The sequence below is a fragment of the Periplaneta americana genome, chromosome 1 (assembly GCF_040183065.1).
Source record: "Periplaneta americana isolate PAMFEO1 chromosome 1, P.americana_PAMFEO1_priV1, whole genome shotgun sequence".
NCBI classification, from domain to species: Eukaryota; Metazoa; Arthropoda; class Insecta; order Blattodea; family Blattidae; genus Periplaneta; species Periplaneta americana.
Genome location: NC_091117.1, coordinates 196,053,418 through 196,076,045, shown reverse-complemented (window position 1 = coordinate 196,076,045; position 22,628 = coordinate 196,053,418). Strand labels below are relative to the sequence as shown.

The 22,628-nt window shown below is 33.8% G+C and overlaps 2 protein-coding genes across 2 annotated transcripts in view; both read right to left on the bottom strand.

Moving 5' to 3' along the window:
* Positions 1–10,888, bottom strand: part of LOC138706226 (catalase-like) — a 92,994-nt gene extending 82,106 nt beyond the window's left edge. Inside the window, exons 1-2 of the mRNA XM_069835273.1 lie at positions 10,757–10,888; positions 63–190 (exon numbers count right to left, since the gene is read on the bottom strand). Of these exons, the coding sequence (XP_069691374.1) occupies positions 63–173 (111 nt within the window). The 5' untranslated portion in view covers positions 174–190; positions 10,757–10,888. The remainder of the gene's footprint in view (positions 1–62; positions 191–10,756) is intronic.
* Positions 10,889–11,116: 228 nt separating this feature from the next.
* Positions 11,117–21,430, bottom strand: LOC138706240 (leucine-rich repeat-containing protein 51-like). Its single transcript, XM_069835292.1, has 3 exons — positions 19,414–21,430; positions 14,501–14,618; positions 11,117–12,221 (listed from the first exon to the last, which is right to left on the bottom strand). The coding sequence occupies exons 1-3, from the start codon at positions 19,714–19,716 to the stop codon at positions 12,064–12,066; spliced, it is 579 nt and encodes a 192-aa protein (XP_069691393.1). The 5' UTR covers positions 19,717–21,430; the 3' UTR covers positions 11,117–12,063.
* Positions 21,431–22,628: the final 1,198 nt, after the last annotated feature.

The following is a 22,628-nucleotide window of genomic DNA, read 5'->3' as shown; positions in this document are numbered from 1 at the left end:
AGGCAATTCATGCATATATGTAGTATTTAACACAGAAAATTCACAAAGAACGTGAGTTTCACCTTAGTCTCATCCTTTACAGCAGAATATGTCTCCGTGTCTTCAGGGTCTTCATGTTCATTCAATGGAGATAATGGATTCACTTCTAAAGGTTCCACTTTGATAGAATCCATAAGAACGTATGGAAAATCTGCAGATCAATCGAGAGGATATTCTGTCAATAACAATAATAATGGAAGAATATTCATCACATGCACGCAACTTATAAACTCATCTTCTGTATCTAAGTACATCAAGATTCTAACTGTCCTGATATAGATTTCAGAGAGACAAAATATTGAAGATTAGAAGTTTCAAATTAATTTATATATTTCATTCATGCAATGACAAAACAATCGTACGTGACATGGACTTTGAAACAAAATAAATTATAATATACACTGTCCAGCAAAATAAAGTGGATCATTTCATTTTTTTCTTAAGAAATATTACTTATTTACCTTATAAGTGAATTTATTTATTTTATTTATTTATTTCATCAATCATTGTTCACGTCATGGCGGATTAGATGTGTTCCAGTTCTCAATCCGTCATCACTCTCTATACAAATATAACAAAAAATTAATACATTTGAACTTATAAGTATCCTCTGTTTACAATAATAATACTACTAATAATAAAAATAATAATAATGATAAAAGTAATAATAATAATCAACTAATAAGTATACCTCTTTTATTTAAAACTCCTACTCTTTTAAGAATTATCCTATTACTTCATTGACTACTCTTCATAGTTTCTTATTGTGTAACTCCTCAACATTTATAATTCCATCTCCGTTAGAGCTTTGACTTTCTCTTCCCATCTGATTTTAACTCTAAACAGAAATTTTCCTAATTTATTCATATTGCTTGCATTTAGGTGACCATTCATTTTTTTATAAGCTACTATAGCGTTTATTTGTAGAAATTTTTTATCCACCCAACTGTTTCTCAAATCATTCGTTGCCTGACACTTTAACGCAATATGCATTGCGTCTTCAGCTAGTCCACACAAAGGACATTTATCCTTCTCTACGTTCCCTCTCCTATTCTTGAGTCTCCAGATACCTAATCTCCACCATGCCATTCCCGTTCTCTCTTCCCTTGAATTTAGTCTAACATATTCTTCCTGTTCCCAAAACTGCTTCACTTCCATATAGTATTTTAGTGATCCTAGGTCTTTCATATTACTAAAAATATCTTGTCTTGAAATTTCGTTTGCCCTCTCTTTTACTATTCTTCCAACAGTTTTCGTGTTTATAGACCCTAGTTCTCTCCATAGCCAATTTAGACCTAATCTGTTTATTTCACTTTCCAGCTCTTTCAGCCAATTTGATTTCCAATTAGCGGCTTTCATACAAAAGATACACGTTTTCATAACTGCCGAATCATCACAAGTGAATTAAATTCTGCAGTGCTTGGGAAAAGTGACATAAGTCAGTTTTCACAAACCATTTTTGATAATTTATTGACGTCTTACACTGGTTTATGTCGATTTGATTTTTTTTCTGTATGAATAATTGTAATGGGAGAAATACTTATGTATTTTTTTCCAAGCGAGCAGATGTTCCATAAGTTGTCAATAAATTATCAAAAAAGGTTTGTGAAAACTGACTTATGTCACTTTTCCCAAGCACTGCAGAATTGACTATTATTTGTGAGTGAGATGTTTATGACACAAATGCATTAACGTGTCATAATTTCTCAAGAACACATAATGGACTTTAAGTCACGTATAATATCATCGTTGTTCTTGCAATAACTCCTATGTGCAAAATATAAAATTTTTCAGTAGGAAGAAAAAACACATTTATTCATTCTATGGCAGTGGTACATAGGAGATACATTTTCGAAAGAAAGAACTGTAATTACATATAAGAGATTTTATTAATTGCTGTATCACTATTTAAGTTATTTAATAGAGCAAAAATTTGAAAAATCGATAAATATGCATGTATGTATAGAATACCTACCCACTTCACTTTACGTGATTCGGATCGATAAATATGTCACATAGGAGTTATTGCAGGAATAACGATATGCAACATTTTATGTTATCAACTATACATGCCATTAATGCAAACACCTGTACAACAAAAAAGAATTACTGAGATTCAACAGAATATCAAGCACAATAGTTTTGCAATGGATTCTTTCACACTGTTGGATTCTTCGTAATGAAATAGCAGATTCCGCAGGATAGAGCACAATAATCCAACAAATTACAAATTCATGTTTATCGTTTCATTCCTCAAAACTAATAATTAATAAAATCATCCATTAAAAAATACATTAAAAATTAATACACGAGAGTGTAAATAAGCAATGGAATTTTATATTAAACAATAAAAATTTAATTCCAAAATGTCCACGAATGAAGGCTGTCTCACTGTTTTAATTATATACAGGACATCAGGCTGCCCATCTATATAAAATAAATATTTTTCCCTTGTCTAATTCTTTACTTTGTAAAGAAAATAAAAATTATGGTTTATTTAATGATGCTCGTAACTGCAGAGGTTATATCAGCGTCGCCAGTGTGCCGGAATTTTGTCCTGCAGGAGTTCTTTTACATGCCAGTAAATCTACTGACATGAGCCTGTCGCATTTAAACACACTTAAATACCATCGACCTCAGCCGGGAACAAACCCGCAACCTCGAGCATAGAAGGTCAGCGCTATATCAACTATGCTACCGAGGGTGACCTTAGTAAAGAATATTATAGATTTATTAATTTGTCCTACAGAATTTACCTGTAATATTGACACTTAATATTTGAGGAGAAAAATTCGCTCCGGCGCCTGGGATCGAACCCGGGTCCTTGATTCTACGTACCAAGCTCTCTGACCACTGAACTACGCCGGAGCGAATTTTTCTCCTCAAATATTAAGTGTCAATATTACAGGTAAATTCTGTAGGACAAATTAATAAATCTATAATATTCTCTCAGCTAGCAGTGCATAATAACTGCGGATTCTCAGCCAACAAGTCACTTAGCTGAGTGCGCTCCTAGTATAATGGCAGTTGACATTGGATATATACGTCAACATATATGCCTAACTTGGAGTCAGGCCACAAAGGGAAACATCGAAGGAGGAAAGTTCGATCCGGTGCTGTGGATTGAATTCGGCGTAGCTCAGTGGTCAGAGAGCTTGGTATGTAGAACCAAGGATCCGGGTTCGATCCCCGGCGCTGGAGCGAATTTTTCTCCTCAAATATTAAGTACTTAGTAAAGAAGATAACACTATAATGGATATGACACACCTCAAGAACTGTAAAAATTTGACAGCAACAGATCTGTCATTAATTAAGATACGCGAAAGCAAGAAAACAAATGGAAGAACTCCAATACACCGAGCATTAGCAACCAACCAACCACGAAAATTAATAATTAATAACTTTTGAAAGGAAGACAAAAAAAAATGTTTTTCTTATTTCCATTCATAACTATGTAAGCTCAACTGAAATAGCTAGTTTTATCAAAATCCCAAAATGGCAGAAACAGTGTGTTGATTTGACATGGAATAACTCACCTGTATTTGCATATATGGAGGGATGGGTACACTATCACTTAAATGCTGGGCACACCATAGGAACACACAAGTCAGAAGCAATACTCAAAACCATGAGACAGGGCCACCGAGATAGGAAAGATCCCTGCTGCTGAAAGAGAGTTAATAATATTAATAATCCTAAATCTTACAATAATAAAACTAGAAGAAGAAAAGTAATACAATATGACTGTAATAGACACACTTTAGTAAGATTGTCGCAAAGCAAACGTGGCCGTTAACATGCAGCACGGATGAAGGGATAATGATTGTGATGATTAAGGTATATGTACACCTTTATATACAAAAAATTTTGTTTTGTATAATTTTGCTCTGTAAAATTTTTATACAATTGAGAATGGTACCAGAAAGAGAATGAAGTGAACAGATCCCTTGAAATTATGTCTAAATTGTTTTTAAAAATTATTTTGTTTATAATTTTGACATGCAACTTGAAACATGATAGCTCATGCAGTTTTTAAGATAGAGCCACTGTTTTATAGCTAAAACTATTCTTTAGTGCCTGACATAGAGCTATTTTTTTTTTATTTACTTTAATTAAATATTACCATATATGTAACTTACAATAATATTTTATGTTGCATAAATCATGTAAAAAACCCATAGATAATTATTAATTATATTAATGTTATTTTACTCATTGTCAGGCAATGGGGGACATTTCAAGCTTCAAAATGACACCAATATCTTCTTGGTATCACCATATTTGACTGAGATATCATGTTTGAAAGAATTAAATATTCTAAAATCACTATTTACAGGAAATGAGCCACAAACTTTCAGAGCCTAGAAGACTCCATCATCATATGTCACCCCTTAAGCAGCATCATGTCGGTCCAGTTTCAGCTTCTTTCTGCCTCTCAAATACCTCCGCCTTGTTTTAACTTCAGGTGTTGAATGTTTTTTTTTTTTTTTTTTTGGCATTTTTGTCCCTAGTTCCATTGATGCAACAAATCCTGCGATGGTATTTGTCCCAGGATTTATGCCCATCCTCCTCAGAATTGTAATTTCTACTTTCAGACTCTTATTAAAATGACGTACAACATAATTGACACACAAATTTACAGTTTTATGACTAACAGTAAAAGATTATAAATTACTTCATTATGTAAAAAAGTTTTTTCAATCTAATGATCATACCCAGATATCTATGCATCTATTTCGGGACTAGAAAGAAGTTTATTTTACAAGCAATGCTGGACGAGGAGATTGACTGCTATGAAGATCACTCCAAAAGTAGCCTAAGTGACTGTGGCTGATGATGCAGCGTTTTGGAAAATGGGACTTATCTGAAAAACCATAAGGCATAAATCGAAAATTCTTATATCAAATTAAAGGGAAGAAAATTCTCTATTAAAATAGTTATATTTTGAAGATTCTAATTTTTCATCATTTTGTGCGTTTTGTGGGTGTTCTACTGGGTGTTCATTTCAAAGTGTGTCATGACATCATTGTTGTTGGATCACCGATTTGAAGCGAGTTTCAGCTTATATGTTAGAGAAGTTGCCTATTATTTAAGGCATTCTTCAATCTGAACTTGAGAACATGTACGGTATAACTTGAACATCGTAGCAACAGATGGCGGTCTGTACGGTCTGTGTGCTACCATAGCCTCTTTCGAACTGTGTTTTGCGCCGGCAAGTCGTATGCAGGGTATTTGTTATCATCGGTTGCGTATGGTAACATTCCACAACACAAATCAAATGCTCCGTGTCCATGTTGACCGTCGAAGTTAATGTCAACAAATACGTAAGTAATCGTCTTAACCCTCTCCCCATATCCTGACAGTACGTATTTCCAAACAGTTTACATTCCTGCCACTACCAGCATTACCGTACGTATCGGTACGTACTCTCCAGAATGAACACCGTACTTGCTAGGCAACTTCTCTGCCTCATAGGTTATACACCTCTGCGGAAGTGTAGAAAGATTGAATTCTCTAGGCTCTTCGGCTAGCCACATGACGGCATACGGCGAGCCATGACACACTTTGAACTGAACACCCAGTATATGCAGTGGTGGCTGGCTGGATAGAAAAGAGATGATAAAGAAATGCAAGAAAAGGAAAATCACGAAAGCTACTAACATTGCATTCCTTCGTTCTCATGCCTATTATCAGAAAATAGAATTTAATGTTATTGCAGAAGGATCAATCCAAAAGAAGTGGTCCAATAGGTGGTAGCTCGACCATTTTTAAACCTGTTTATTTTTTAATAATGATAACCTTTACCTGTAAGTAGACAGAAATTAGTATTAGTTTATTTTTATTTGCCTTATATAAAAATGGCAGTCATTTATGTATTATGGCATTCTACATTTTTGGCTTTTCCAGACAGCTGTGGTACATGCGGAGCTCAGCTCGGAAAAATGATAGAAAATTGGTGAAAACATTATTTTCAGCATATTCCAAGCCAGGTTACATTTTATATCCGTATCTTCAAGCACTGATTCAATATGAAAAACTTATCAGATTACCAGGAAACAATTGGCATTCATACAGTCCTCTCTGTAGATTGAAAACTCAAAAAAGTTTCACATCCATTGTTCAAGAATTAAAACAGAAAATCAATATCCCGAATTTAAAAGAAAACTTACAGATTAAACCAAACCCTTTAACTCTATTATAGAATATAATCTAAATTTAACAGAAGAAATACTGAAATCAGAAGTAAACACTGAAATACTAAAAAAAAATTGTCTTTAGAGACAATTAATATTAGGTACCCTCTACAAAACTGGCTTCATTTATACACTGACGGATTCTTGATCTCCAGAGAACAAGGTGGCGGTGCAGGTGTTACGTGCTGTCTCTTCTCACTTTATAGATCTCTTGGGTATGGAACAACAAGTTTTGTTGGAGAAATCATTGCAATAAGCGAATGTCTCAGGAATCTTCTATGCCACATCAATAAATTTAAAAATGCAGTTATATTGTCAGACTCCAAAGCAGCTATTCTATCAATAGTCTCTAAACACACACCTTCCTCTCAAACAGCAGAAATAACTAAAATGCTCTCTCAATTACTATCACTCAATAAAAGAATTGTATTCCAATGGATACCATCCCACTGTGGAATCCTGGGAAACGAGAATGCGGATGCTTTAGCAAAGAAGGGCAGCACTGCTACTTACAGACCTGTTACTAAATCTACGTATTACTCTGTGAAAAGATTTATTAAATCTACATACTTAGACTTCAACAAACAAAATTTGATAACATAATCTCAAGGCAAAAAATGGAACTCTCTGCATCATAATCCACAGTTAATTCCCGATTTACCACGAAAATCGTCTGTAGCTGCATTTAGATTGGCAACAGGCCATGATTGTTTGGCCAAACACCTGTATAGAATTGGAATATATCAGTCCCCTAACTGCCCATTGTGCAACTCAAACTAAGAAATGAAATCGGAACACCTCAAAATCTGTGCTTCACTGGCTGGCCATGATAATATCTTTGAAAAATATTGGAGTGCAAGAGGTCAAATGACTTTATTGTCAAACGTCTGGCATTAGAAAACAACAACAACATATCCGTATCTTTTTACAGTATCACTCTTTGTAATAATTGAAAATTAAGGCCAAAGTTGATTACCATATTAAAAAAAAATAGTTTCTATTTTTCTCCATCTTGTTAAGGGACAGATATACACTCAAAACTTCAGTAAAAAATATTTGAGTTCTCTTGCTCGTCCTCTTTTTTAGTTAAAACAGTTTTAAAATGCTCTCTTTTCAGTTTTTTTCTTAATTTGAACTCTATCTCTGTTGGGGGACCTAGTAAATATTTCACATTTTTAATACAAGGAGTACCCTATGAGAGGTAACTGTAAAAAAAAAATTGGAGTTTGATATTACATGGGGACCAAAGTTACAAAAGAGAGACATTAGTGAAAAATGAGTTTATACTATTAAAGCAAATTAATTTTGAGGGGTTTGCTTTTCATGAACAAAATTACGGCTGCACAGCAGACAGAAGCTATTTTTGCACCTTGCATGGGAAAGACCAACATGATGGCATTAGTGGTGAGGTAAAGAGGGTAGTAGGCTATTAAGAGCAGAGCTACTGAAGAAAATAACTGTGAACACTGCTAAAGAGTTTATTAAATGCAACAATGAAACTGACTCCATCAATAAACATTCTTTAAGAATCACGAGATAGGCTAAATACAGTCAAACTAAAATCACGTTGTGAGAAATGTAATAATGCCCATGCATGGTATCCGAAATTGTCATTTTGCTGTGCCTAAAACAAAAACACACTGCGGTTTTGGAGTTAAGTTCTGCTTTTTTTTTAAAGAAAGTGATGGTAAAATGATACAATATTTTGAATATTTTGATCAATGTGAATCTAAAGATATTCATAGGAATACTGGAGAAATGATTTCAGAAGATAGTTATTTTCTGGCAAAATTTTCTTCTCACAGACAAGATCCTTTCTTGAGGTGTACCCAATTTAGGCATTGTTCAGGAAGTGTTGGAAAATAATTAACAGTATAAAGTTATGAAACTAAAGTATATGGACACAAATCACACAGTAGGCCTATTAAAATGCAATGAAGATTATATTTTTCTGTGATTTCAAAAATGCCCATAACCAGTATTATCATTTCAAAACCATGAATGGTAGGAAAAAAATATACGAGTTATTATTTGAATATTCCAGTTGATATTACGGAAGCTTGACGTGAACATTCATACATATTCAAGTATTCTAATAATGTAAAGGTTTAGATTATTCAAATCTCCAACAAACACAGACACTTCAATAAAAGGTTGGGCATTTTTTCCTTCCATAACATGACTCTAAATTATGATTTTAATTCTCCATTGTTAAAATATGCGAACAAAAATGTGTGTTTGAAGTGTATTCATAACACAGTTGTCAATTTTTTTTTACCACAGAGCAGACATCTGACTTCATTACTTCGCCTATTTAATCCATGTCTTTTTCAATTCCTTCCATAACACCGGAAATTTTTTCTCCCCCTTAGGTTTCTGATGTCGCAAGTCAATTTGGACCATAGTATGGAAGAGTAGGCTTATTGTGGTGTACAAATGACATGATTATAATATATGTGTGTTATTAATATATTTTGGAAAATGTATATGTCTTTCACGTGTTAAATTTTATGTTAACTGTTAACATGTTTCAGCCTGCGTGAAGGACATATAATACGTTTTCCAAAGTGATATAGTGTTAAAAGTTGTGTAATCAAGATGTATATTAATATATATTATTTAAAAAAATTAATGTCTTCCTTCCGTAGCAGATTAAATACCATGGCTTGACTCATACCAATTGTAATTGAAAGTAGCCTACTTCTACAAATAAATCTACATTTATTAATTCAACTGTACTACTGTAGCTACAGTATTACAAAGAAAACTGTGTAAGTTATAAATATATTTACAATATGCACCGCATAATAAATAAACTCTTCTCTACAAGAGAAATGCTGTAGGCCTGCATGAAATATGTTTATGGTGATAAGTATAGAAAGTGTGCAGTAAGAACTTATGCCCCTTTTCGATAATTCTTTACAACTGCGTTACCAAAGGGAGGCAGATATCCATTCCCATCCCCTGACAAAAATGCATATATGCAAGGCATAATTACCAAAAGCTTGAACTAACCAAACTTAACCAATCACTGATACTAGACCTTAGTCGGCCTCGGTAGTGCTGTTGGTATAGTGCTGGCCTTCTGTGCTCGAGGTTGCGGGTTCGATCCTGGCTCAGGTCGATGGCATTTAAGTGTGCTTAAATGCAACAGGCCCATGTCAGTAGATTTACTGGCATGTAAAAGAACTACTGCGGGACAAAATTCGGCACACCGGCGACGCTGATATAACCTCGCCAGTTGCATCATTAAATAAACCTTTTTCTCGACCTTACGAAAACTCTCTATCTATTTATGTACAGACTCAGAAACAAAATCTGGGTCACCTGAATTTTGTTTCTAGGTCTATACCTACCAAAAATATTACATAGGCCTACAAGGTATGTGTTCCAGCCTCTCTGTCGGCCACCACTCCACAACAACTTTCCACCCTTATTTCAGTGCGAAATTGGTATCAGCACTCAATTTTTCTTTTGTTTATGTTACGCAGGCTACATATTTATGACTCGACTAGAAGCCAACTACGTAAATACATTAGTACCTTAACGTGGTAACGCAATAGTACAGAAACGCCCCCGTTTATTTCTAGGTTCAATGGTTTCGTACTACCGTTTCCCGTACCCACAGGATTCTTATTTATTATTACTGTCATTTGGGTACCTCCAGACTACCATGATAATGAGGTTAGGTTAGAATGTAGATTCGTCTTTGTAAGTTACTGGGCGCCAACAGTTTGGTGCTCGCCAATGTGATTCTAGAACACACTGATTCCGTAAATAGGATTCTTTTTTTGTGGGGGGAAACTTCAGTATACAGTTACCTCACTGGCAACAATTACCTTACAATACTAAAGAGAGGAGATTTGTCTGTGTTTCTCGAATGCGCATCATGCTTACGAAAAGACAATTTCAGCGCCAATAATTTATTTTGTATAGGTCTACACAAGGTTGGAATTTTAGGGGAAGAGGTGAAGAAAGGTAATCGTATATTGCAGAGAATTTCTGCAACTGTTCCACGTTCTGTTTTAATTCCTTCATGTTTTCAACATGTTTGCTTATGAAGCGTCAACTAAGGTATCATCCCAGTTTTATGATCTAGTGAGCTCTCTAATGGTGCTTTTATAGAGATTAAATACCTACCTTTAGTTCACATTCAATAGCTACTGAACGCAAGCTACTATGGAACGTTATAGATTTTGGCTAGGAAGAAAGAAAATTGGAAACGAGAGATTCATAGTGTTAAATTTAAAATACATAAAATGCATATTGTATTGATTAGAACTAGAGGATTAACTGATTTGTTATGTTAAGTTACCCTCGTAGCACCTTTTTACAAGCAATCGAGATCAAAATATTCCTATTAACAAAATAATGACATGTACCAGCATGAAGTTTGTATGAGTTCTACTTGAACGTAATACACGAATTTTATTCAGGGTTACTATTGTAATGAACTGGAATTGGAATGCATTAATTCGTACAACTCTACTATACAAAAGATGCTCATTTACACGTGCACTTACAGTATTGGCTTCTATTTTGATGAGACTCCTTCAGTGGTCCGGGATTAAAATTATAACAAAAAAAAAACTCTTTACATCACTATTAACAACAGTTACTATTTAAGTCATCGTAATATGACACATGCATTGTCCATCTCTCTATAGTAAGTACTGGAGAACAATGATAATATATTTCATCTTTAAAGAGTATTTTAATAAAAATATGAATACTGCATTAACAATTATTTCCAGTCATTTCAATTGACACAAGAGTGACAAGATTGAGATTTAAAACAAAATGTTGTACTGCCAACAATTCAGACCAAAAATTCCCAGATGTGTGGAGAAAGAAATATATCGCATTGTAGTTCCCATCTACAGCTCGTCCGACGGAGTAGCGCACTCGGAAAGCTGTGTCCTGTGGATAGGGTGCATAGCGGGGACTAATTTCAATTATTAACTCTCAATTGAAAGAAACACATAATTAAACAAATAAATCAAATTTATCCACAAATGAATTACAAAAATACGAATTTTTGCAAATAGCGTTTCATTTTGTTAATGTCCTGCAGCCTAGATCATATACTATTATCCAGGGCTGCAGTAACACAAGCAAAACATTAAATGGCCGGGGTTCGATGGAACATGATGCCGTCTTGAATCACAAAGTGATTACTTACTCTTTTTCATATTACTATGATGTACCGAAATACGTATGGAGTTTCAGTGTAGTAATTCTTCATTTCCTATGGTGAAGAATCGGTAGAATGGAGAAAATTCTCTCCGGCACCGGGATCCCGGCCATTTAGTCACTCGTAATGAGTGCACCTCTGTACTTGTGGTTGGATATTGTGTTTACTGTCACACATACTGTGACACGGTACACGAGGATAGGCCAACAAAGGGGAACACAGTAGGTAGAACTTAAAAATGAGAGCAATTCAATCCTGCATCGGAACTTGAATCTGGTATGGCTTAGTGGATAAAGCGCCAACATGTAAAGCTGAAAATCAGGAGAGAATTTTTCTCCGTTCTACCGATTCTTCATTTAATGATTAGGTCTATATTGTCTAATAGATAACTACCAGTATTTGCATTTTCACAAAATATATTTCTCACACCTCTACATTACTAAAATAACATTCCGATTTAATAATAAAAGTCTGTATTTATAACAATAGTAATCAATTATTCGCGTTTCAATGTCCATATGCTCACTTGCATATATTTTGCCGTTCAGTACTATACACAAAGAAAAAATATGTATTAAAGTTAATGGTTAAAACATTGCTATTTATTGAATACGTTTGGTAGTGGCTCTTTATTCTTTAATTTTTATTTCTTGAAGCATGTCTCTTCCTGTTTTGCTGTGGGGGAACTGCCTCTCTCTCTGATGATACGACTGGTGCAAAGTCGAGGTTGTTGATCTGCGGAAGCAAGTTGATGATGTGACTGCGATAGCATGGCATAGACTCTATAGGATTACCTGTAAAAATGAACCATGATTTTAATAACTTTAGGAAATATAGTGATAATGAAGTTGAAGGAATGGTTATATTTTCAATCGGGTATTTAACGATGGTATATCAACTAGATACGCGGTTATTTCATGTCAGTGGAAATGATAATAGGGAAATTATATTTGCTTAGATGAATGTGAGAATTCGCCATGGAATAATCTTACATTTACTTTAGAGTCTAGGAAAACCTGGGAAGATAATCGACCCAAACAGGTTTTGAACCCATGCCAGAGCAAAATCTCGGATCACGAGTCACACCCATTATTCCTACATAATTGTGATGGTTGCGATGGAATTATATGATAAATATCTCAAACTGACACAGCAGAAGGTTCTATTATGCACTACGTTGAAAAGAGGGAGCTATTCCGGTCATTTATAAAAAAAAATATGGAAATGAAGAGGTTTTAAATCGGAACAGTAAGGATTTATCACCTTGGTCTATAACATAAAATGCACTCCACTTATTGAAAGCCTTCTGTATCCAGCAGTATCATGTTTAGTAGTTGGCACCTAATTCTCCATTTCCTCTGCAAATACTGGAAGGAATGAGATAGCTACTGCCATACTGAAAGTATCTGCAAACTGATATGTATAGCAATAAACTAGAATGTCTTTTATTCGATAGTAAATGCAAGTGTTGTTTACAAAATATTTAAAAACAAGAATATTTCCTAGTTTGGCTGCTAGATATTTTCCAATTTAACATTCTATCAAATTAATGGTTTAAGTTGAGACTTTCGGACTTTTTTCTGATTTTAATCATCATTTAAGCCAAAAGAATACAATCTGACTTCAAAATGCTGAGAAGATGAAGCATCATCAGCAAGGTCTGTGCATGATTAAATAATAATCTGCGGTGCTACAGCCTGTGAAGGGCCTAGACCGACCAGCCGGCTGCTGGCCTCACGCCCACATGCCGAAGCAGAGGTGGACGATCATCCAACCAGAATGGAGGTATCATGTGGTTAGCACGATGATCCCCCCAGCCATTATAGCTGGCATTCGCAACCGAATTTCGCTACCTATCGTAGCTCCCCAAGTGCATCACGATGGTGGATGGGCACCGGTCCCATACACTGGCCGAAATTTCATGAGAAAATTTCTTCTCCCACGAGGACTCGAACCAGCGCGCATTCCGTAATGCTAGTCTTAGGCAGGATGCCTTAGACCACGACGCCATGGCGCGGGACCTGTGCATGATTAGTTTTTGGAATTTAAACATGGATGTACTTACATCAGTGACACAGGAAATAATTGTACGTGGTGGTGGTGAGCAGAGTTTCGTGGACAATGCTTTGTAGGTCTACATGTTTACGTCAGGCAGGAAAGCTGACGAGTATCATCATGAGATGAATCCTCAAAATTTCGAATAGTGGGTGAATGAGAAGCTACTTCCAAACTTGCCTCTGAGGTCAGTGATCATGGTAGACAACCCAGTTATCACAATATCGAGACAAACCATGCCCCATCATCTAATACAAAATTGGTGGAAATGAAGAGTTGGCTAACAGAAGGAAACATTCCTTATCCGAGTGGGGCATTGAAGCCTGATTTATGTAACTTAATTAAATCGCACAAGTCTCAAAATAAGAAGTTCAGGTTTTATGTCATCTGCACTGATGCTGGACGCTGGAATTAGGGTTGTTGGAGATAAGGGAGTGGAGTCATAACGAAGTAAATATAGATATAAAAGTGATCGCGTCCATTTGATCACTTTAAAATATAAATGAAATTCCATTGCATGCATCGCCTATTAGCTATATATTACACTAATCAGACTTCAGATGTATACAAACAATTGTTCTCCCTCTGACACATATGAAGAGTACACAGGAAAAACGAACAATGTCACATTTCCATTAAGGGTGAGATAATGATCTATTTCAGTACCCTTTATTACTGCAAAATTTATTGATGTTTCTACTTGAAATGAAGGAAATGATGAGTGTATCCGTGGTTTTAATTCTTCTTTACCACTTTTGGTAAAAATAACACTACAGTTTGTAGTAATACAGTGAATTAGATAAAGACAAAATTGTGACCTTGTTCGTTTTTCCCTGTACCCTTCATATAGTACTGCCTGGTAATAGATGTACTGTACATATCAGCCAGAACCTCAAATAGAGATAAGACTACCGGTACTAGTATTCTACTCCATTATTCAAATATTATTCCTTACATATCCCTCTATAAGCACTGCATAATGAATACATTAATAAAGTTAACTTATCGCCTTACATACCATGAAAAGTAGCTGTGAGCAATCGGTCGAGTTTCTTCAGCTTTTCTATACTTCCTAAACTCTGAATTGAGTTGCCATGAAGATAAAGAATACGCAAATTAGGAAATTTCAAGAGTTCCTGTAAGAAAAAAAGTATATGCTCTTTTCAAATCTAGAACATAAAATATAATATTTACTAAAGAAAACTTAATTGCTCAGTTACCTATAAAAATCTCTAAATTGAAAATGATTATAAATTTGGCACATATGGCCTACTATTCATACCATTTCAGATGCAGTTAACTATTCTAAACTATAAACTAAATCGTTCCATATGGTAGACATAATATTCCTCATGGTTAAGCACGTAATGATCATCATAAAATGATATTTCAGTAATAATTAGATTTCGAATAGTCACCATAATTATTATTTATAATTACCGTATCTATTAATTAGCCTTGAGAAATATTAAGTGGCATTTGAGAATTTGTCTTTATGTATATACCTACAAATTCAAGACTGTGTCAAAAATGTTACCATAATGTAATTTATAAACCTGACTTAATAAAATTGTTCTTAATGTAACTGCTTTCGATTTTTATTTAAAATGACATAGTGAGTATCATGACAGCAATGTAAATATGTTTTACTTGGCGATTTTTAACTACAATAACAGTCGAAATTCCAAGCATAATATAATTATTGCTTTTATTATTAATGTAAAAAAATTGTACAAAATTGTAAAAATTGTAGAAAATTACTAAATTGTAAAACTATAAAAATTTGTAAAAATTGTAATTGTAATATTGTAAAATGTTGACATGTTCCACATCTTAAAGCTTCATTGCTCATGTAAGATCTATGGAATAAAATAAATGAATGAATGAATGAATGAATGAATGAATGAATGAATGATAAGACGAGGATTAGACCTCTCAACTTAGAATGTGAATTGTCAAATATAAGGAAGTTCAATATCTATCAGTTCAACTTCAATTAAGTGAATTTCATGCACAATTTTTTATGAAAATGTTACTTTATATACCGTCATAATAAGCTTCAATGATTTCAATACCAATAGTGAATTAATAACACTACTATTATATTATTATTATTATTATTATTATTATTATTATTATTATTATTATTATTATTATTATTGCAGGGAGATGCACTATCACCTTTACTTTTTAACTTCGCTCTAGAATATGCCATTAGGAAAGTTCAGGATAACACAGAGGATTTGGAATTGAACGGGTTACATCAGCTTCTTGTCTATGCGGATGACGTGAATATGTTAGGAGAAAATCCACAAACGATTAGGGAAAACGCGGAAATTCTAGTTGAAGCAAGTAAAGCGATAGGGTTGGAAGTAAATCCCAAAAAGACTAAGTATACTATTATGTCTCATGACCAGAATATTGTACGAAATGGAACTATAAAAATTGGAGATTTATCCTTCGAAGAGGTGGAAAAATTCAAATATCTTGGAGCAACAGTAACAAATATAAATGACACTCGGGAGGAAATTAAACGCAGAATAAATATGGGAAATGCGTATTATTATTCGGTTGAGAAGCTTTTGTCTGTCAAAAAATCTGAAAGTTAGAATTTATAAAACAGTTATATTACCGGTTGTTCTGTATGGTTGTGAAACTTGGACTCTCACTTTGAGAGAGGAACAGAGATTAAGGGTGTTTGAGAATAAGGTTCTTAGGAAAATATTTGGGGCTAAGAGGGATGAAGTTACAGGAGAATGGAGAAAGTTACACAACGCAGAGCTGCACGCATTGTATACTTCACTTGACATAATTAGGAACATAAAATCCAGACGTTTGAGATGGGCAGGACATGTAGCACGTATGGGCGAATCCAGAAATGCATATAGAGTGTTAGTTGGGAGGCCGGAGGGAAAAAGACCTTTGGGGAGGCCGAGACGTAGATGGGAAGATAATATTGAAATGGATTTGAGGGAGGTAGAATATGATGGTAGAGACTGGATTAATCTTGCTCAGGATAGGGACCAATGGCAGGCTTGTGTGAGGGCAGCAATGAACCTACGGGTTCCTTAAAAGCCAGTAAGTAAGTAAGTAAGTATTATTATTATTATTATTATTATTATTATTATTATTATGATCATCATCGTCATTATCTTCCTGTGCTATTAAAAGAACAGAGGTGAAAGTAGTCAATCTTAGATGCAGGACATCTTTATATAATCACAGTAATCAGTAATTTTCGTTCGCAAGAGCAGGAAGAAATAACTCAGCTCGATCACAACTCCAGATTAGCAGGCAAGCGCCTCTGTCGAGTGAGCTATGCCGGTGGCTAATAATGATTTATTATGACGCAATTGGATGCCATTTAGTAATTAATATTTTCTGTACTGGTAGCATGCTTGGAAAACATGCTGAGATTACAGAACTTATTTTAGAAAAGTATCACAATTTAATGATTTAGCATTGCTATTATAGGGTAATCATCAGCTAGAATAACCATGAATAAGGTGCTGCAGGAAATGTCAACAGTATGTCACATGTGAAATAAATATTTTTTTCACAGACTGTATACTATTTGCAGTGCATCCCCGAAAAACAAAGCCCAATTAGGAAATGTTTCTCACTCAATATGTCATTCCTAAAACACGTAATACAACAATTTTGTAGAAATGCATCCCTCATCTAGTAACGAACAAAGTATTTTTGTTAGACATCCCAGAATGTTCAGGTCTAGAATAGATTCTGATTTTATCGGAGAGTTTATGAACATAATGAAATGTTCCGCCTAACCTCTAAAAAATTCAATCGATTGTTCAATGCCACTGAACAATTTTTAAAGCATAATACTTCAAAGGAATAGGGCTCAACGCCAAAACAGCAATGTTGAAGTTTCAAAAGCAATACATGGAGAATAATTAGAAGTGTGGTGAACAGTATAAATGAAGTACCAGTACTCTTTAAGGAACATGTACAATGACCAGAAGTTGTAGATGAAGTTGTTTGTAAGTTTATAAAACTTGGTAGACTGTCATTAATTAATTCTGTATTCTCAGAATCTTTCCTTAAAAATTTGGTTGTTTCAGGACTTTTTGTTCTTTTTTTATTTTGACATATTACTGATTTACTACAGTGTAATAATTATTATAAATTCAGTGCGTAGAAGAGGCTATGAAATGCAACAGATAGAATAATTTATAGTCTATCTATGTGTGTATTTCAAAAGTAACTACTTTCGTCATAACGAAGTAAATATAGATATAAAAGTGATCGCGTCGATTTGATCACTTTAAAATATAAATGAAACTCATAATTAAGAGATCTCCTAGTTCGTTAACTGCTTTTGTTGAAAAATGTAATACTCAGGGCCGGGTATTTATGGAGATCGCGAAAATCACAACATAATAGATATACAATAGATTTTTATTAATCCTTACGAATTGAGTGATTCTGATTAATAATATATGGATAAAACAATCGCGACAAATCGCGAAATAGAGTTCTAATAGCGAAATATGAACACATTCGCGAATTATTACTATTGCGTCGTTTTATAGCGAATTTCATATTCTGAGTTTCTTTTTACGTTTTTTTTTTCACTTGAATTTGTTATTTATCCAAGTAGGCTACATTACATGGTATTCCAGGTGTTCTGATTACCGGTACTTTAGTGAACTCAAAAGACGGAGAATTCAACATTTCACTGATAATTTGAAAGTGTTAATTTGAGGCCTGCAAGTTTTTTTTCTTTTTCAATTAATGTGTGTTAAATACAGTCTCAATCCAACAAATATTGTTTATTGGCCATACCGTACTTTTACCAGAAGCCAACGAACCTTTAATGTTAATTATTTGGAAAGTAATATTTATACTGAGTTAATACTCCAATTCCAAAATAATTGCATTTTTCAAAATTTCCATTAATCTCTACCAAGAGTACAAATAAATCTCGAACAATCTCCACCGACACCAATATTAAAAAACACAAATGATAAAATTAATCTCCATAAATACCTGCCCTTCATAATGCTCAACGCAGCACTTAAGGGTATATGTACGTGAACGACCACAAACATTATCAGAAAATGCAAGCTCTGAAATTTTATAAGAAAATGAACTCACAATTGGACAAAAATTACAAGGTACCACAACAAGACTTATTAGAACTTAAATATCTGATAAAAGTATAAAAAAGGTTACTAATAATATTTTTTAGAATTCACTTTTTACTTTAAATTAAATTTTCCAAAATTTAAAAATTTTCACACATATTATTTTATAACTCCACAACCAATAGAGATAGAATTCTGAAATTTTGTACACTGATTTAACATGCATTTGTGCAAAAGGTAGACTACACTAATGTCCATTTATTTGAAAATAGAAAAATTAGGTCACAAAACATTATGTAAGTTTTAATATATTTTATATGACAAATAAAAAATTAATTGTATTAAAATAAACAATTCTACATGTCTGAGAGTAGTCTACTTTTCAGAAATTAGTGTTCATTACATGCAGGAAAATATGAAAGATGTTAGAGAGACCATAAGAATGTTATGATTACCAAACGATGTAACTGCAGAATTTTTTTTTCATACTTTGATATAACTAGTTTCAAAAATATTATTAGTAACCTTTTTTTATACTTTTATCAGACATTTAAGTTCTAAGAAGTCTTGTTGTGGCACCTTGCAATTTTTATCAAATTGTGAGTTCATTTTCTTATAAAATTTTATAAATTTAGAGCTTACATTTTGTGATAATATTTGTGGTCTTTCATGTACATATACCCTTAAGCAAGTGTATATCTTGAAATATCACAATACATTCATTAAATATCCATGATTCGAGAAAAAAATAAGAAAGAAGAGCAATAATAGTAGGCATATATCCAGCTGTTTCTAGAAACTAGATTTATATACTCGAACTTACATCATCAACTTCAGTGAAGGTGTTAAAGGAGAGATCAATCCATCCAAGTGCAGACGGTTGCTCTAACAAGCTGTTGATGAAGTTCTCAAAACCCCGAGCATTAGTCAAATTATTATTGTTAAGCCAAACTGAACGTGTCAAATATTTCATAGAAGATCCGCGCACTGGCATATGTCCCACACGAAAAACACGCGGTCTCTCATTCTTCAAATCTGAAAACAACATTATAAGTAAGTAGACTAATTCTTGCACGAGTGTCTGCTGTCCGAAGCTGTTTACCTCATCTGTGTCCCAGTTAATCATTTTATTAATAAATACTAATAATCGATCAAAATATTTAATCGATTAACTATTTGAATTTAATTGATAATGGGTTTTTCCGAGGTTTTCCCCAACCAAAAGGCAAATGCCAGGTAATCTTTTGGCGAATCCTCAGACCTCACCTCATCATTGTAGAAAATTACTAAATTGTAAAACTGTAAAATTTGTAAAACTTGTAATTGCAATATTGTAAAATTTTGACTTGTTCCACATCTTACAGCTTCATTGCTCATGTAAGATCTATGGAATATAATAAATGAATGAATACTGTAATACACATTATTGTTAAATTTAACTTGTGTTCGGTGATAAGCATAAGTATTAAATGTTGTATATGTGTATATATTGTATCGTTATATTACAAAACAACTATTTTAATTATTTATTAACATATTTATTATGAGGCTTATAATTTATTGTGTCAATTTTTCCGGGAATTTTTTAAACAAATATAAATAACAAAAAATATGAAGACTAACCTAGTTAATATTGCTTCATACATGATTTTAAACATGTGAGTCATTCACATGTTTCGAATTAAGTGCTGCTCTACGTTTAGTACCAATGTTTCCTGCATCACTAAACACGAAAAAAACTTTTTTTTGTCAAGCACTTCTCCACGATCGTTCAATTTAAATCCAAATGTTTCGAGTTTACCTCTCAAATTTTCATGCGACATAATGGAGTTCACACTTTTCACAGACTACAGAAAACCGATTCTTTTTCTTTATCAAACTAAACATACAACCTTCATATACAAACTCAGTACAAAAACTGCAAATGCAAAAGTACAGCGGTCGAAACAGAAGACTGGCCTCTATTGTAATCGAATTACCAGATTTTAGAAAGAGAAGAAGATAGTTACGCTCTCACACGCAATGTAGACATGGCTATTTTATAAGGGATGAGGGGGACGAATCCCAGAAAAGTATGTACTTCATATGCTAGGAAGATGAGCTGACAACAAGTGGAAGTTTTCTTGGAAAACTTAATAAGAGTTTCGCATTGTGTTTCAACTTTCAATAGAGGTAGACTAGGTCATTGTCCTCATATCTCCATCTCTTTCTGAAGTGTTTGTGCAAAGATTTTCCCTATGCTACCTGCTTTGCAGTTAGAAAATAACATTACTATTGTGCTTTTAAGTAAGCAATTTCCGAGAGAGGAATATTGTCGGAATTTTTAGTATGAGTTTGTATTAACAAAATAATAATTAATATCAACTACAACTGATTAATTTTAATCGACTCGATTATTCAATTAAATATTTTGACCGATTAATCTTACAACAGAAATTGATAGATTAAATCCCATGACACAACTCTCTCCCAGTCCAGATGGTTGTCTGTATCTATATATTCTGATGACTGGAGTATGCAATGGTGGCTCTCGTGCTTTTCATTTTTATTTGTTTATCATGCCATTATTTTCATAATTGTTATATGACTATTTATCTTTTCTTTCTCATTCTATCCGACAGAGCAGGCCATCATACCATGCTGATTACATCACGTCCATCACTGCCAACCTCATACCAGTAGTTATTTTATCTGCCTCTAAGAAAGGAATTCACAAATGTTCTCGTCGTTTTTCCATCAAAATTTATGTTTTTCTCTTCCCATAATTTTCAAATTACATACAGTATACGTTAAATTACCGCACAAAATACAGTTCATAGCATCTCTATTAATCCGAGAAGTACAAAGTAGACTTTCATTTATTTATTTAACTGGTTATTTTACGATGTTTTATAATTGCTGTGGTTATCTAGCATCTGAATAAGATGGTGATAATGCCAGTGAAATGAATTCAGGGTCCAGTGCTGAAAGTTACCCAGCATTTGCTCTTATTAGTTGAGGTAAAACCCTGGAAAAAACCTCAACCAGGTAACTTGTCCCAATCAGGATTTGAACCTGGGCCCGCTCATTTCAGTCAGTAATGCTAACCATTATTCCACAGCAGTGGACTGTAATAGTTTTTCCCACAGATATAAAAAAACTTACCGGTATCAATGTGTTATGTCAGATATACATCATTGTTCTCGTCTACTCCATTGTCTCAATTTGAGGATCAATTGTTGTGCAAAATGCACTGGTGTTGTTCAATACATAATCACTTAGTGAAATATCCTCTTATATTTTTGAGTTATTTTAATTAATTTCATTACTGGTTTCGAAGTGGGGTACCCGTATTCAAATTTAACCCGTGATTTTGAAGGAGTTTTGAGGAAAGCATTATGGATCTGTAGGTGTCAAACTGTAAGAAGGGGTCGCAAAAAGAAATATACTTGGAAGTCATTAAATTTCATCTATTCCGGTTGTCACTACTTCACCACAAATTGATCCGATCCAGACCATTCTAATTATTCCTGAAGTTTATTTTTATTACAGGTTAACAGAAACTTAATGAAAAGTTCCACATTTCTGACTTGTCACAAGATTATACATCTACCACGTAAAATGATCCTGAATACACCCACTTTACACTGGATAATTCAGTGATTCTCTGGCTTCAGGGGACATATGGTACAATTGCTATAATCTTGAGTTAGTGTTAACATCTGAGCGATTCAAAAACCTCCAAACTTAGCAGCAGAAATGAATGACCATCACGGTGCGTGCTTCTCTCTTGATTCCATAAGGGACAGCTGTACTTCCCACAATGGTGCACAACTGGAAAGCTGTGGCAGAATGCATGTGGAAGAACAGGGAGTAAAAATTCTCGTTAGTGAGAAGTGAGTTAAAAAACATAAAATTCTTAAAGAAGTAGAAGTAGAAGTAGAACTAGTAGTAGTAGTGGTAATAATAAGAGAGAAAAAGTGTAATCTGTAAATGACTTCCAAAGACAGAGGACATTACAAATTCCGTCTAAAAGGCAGATGTGGAAAATCACACAGT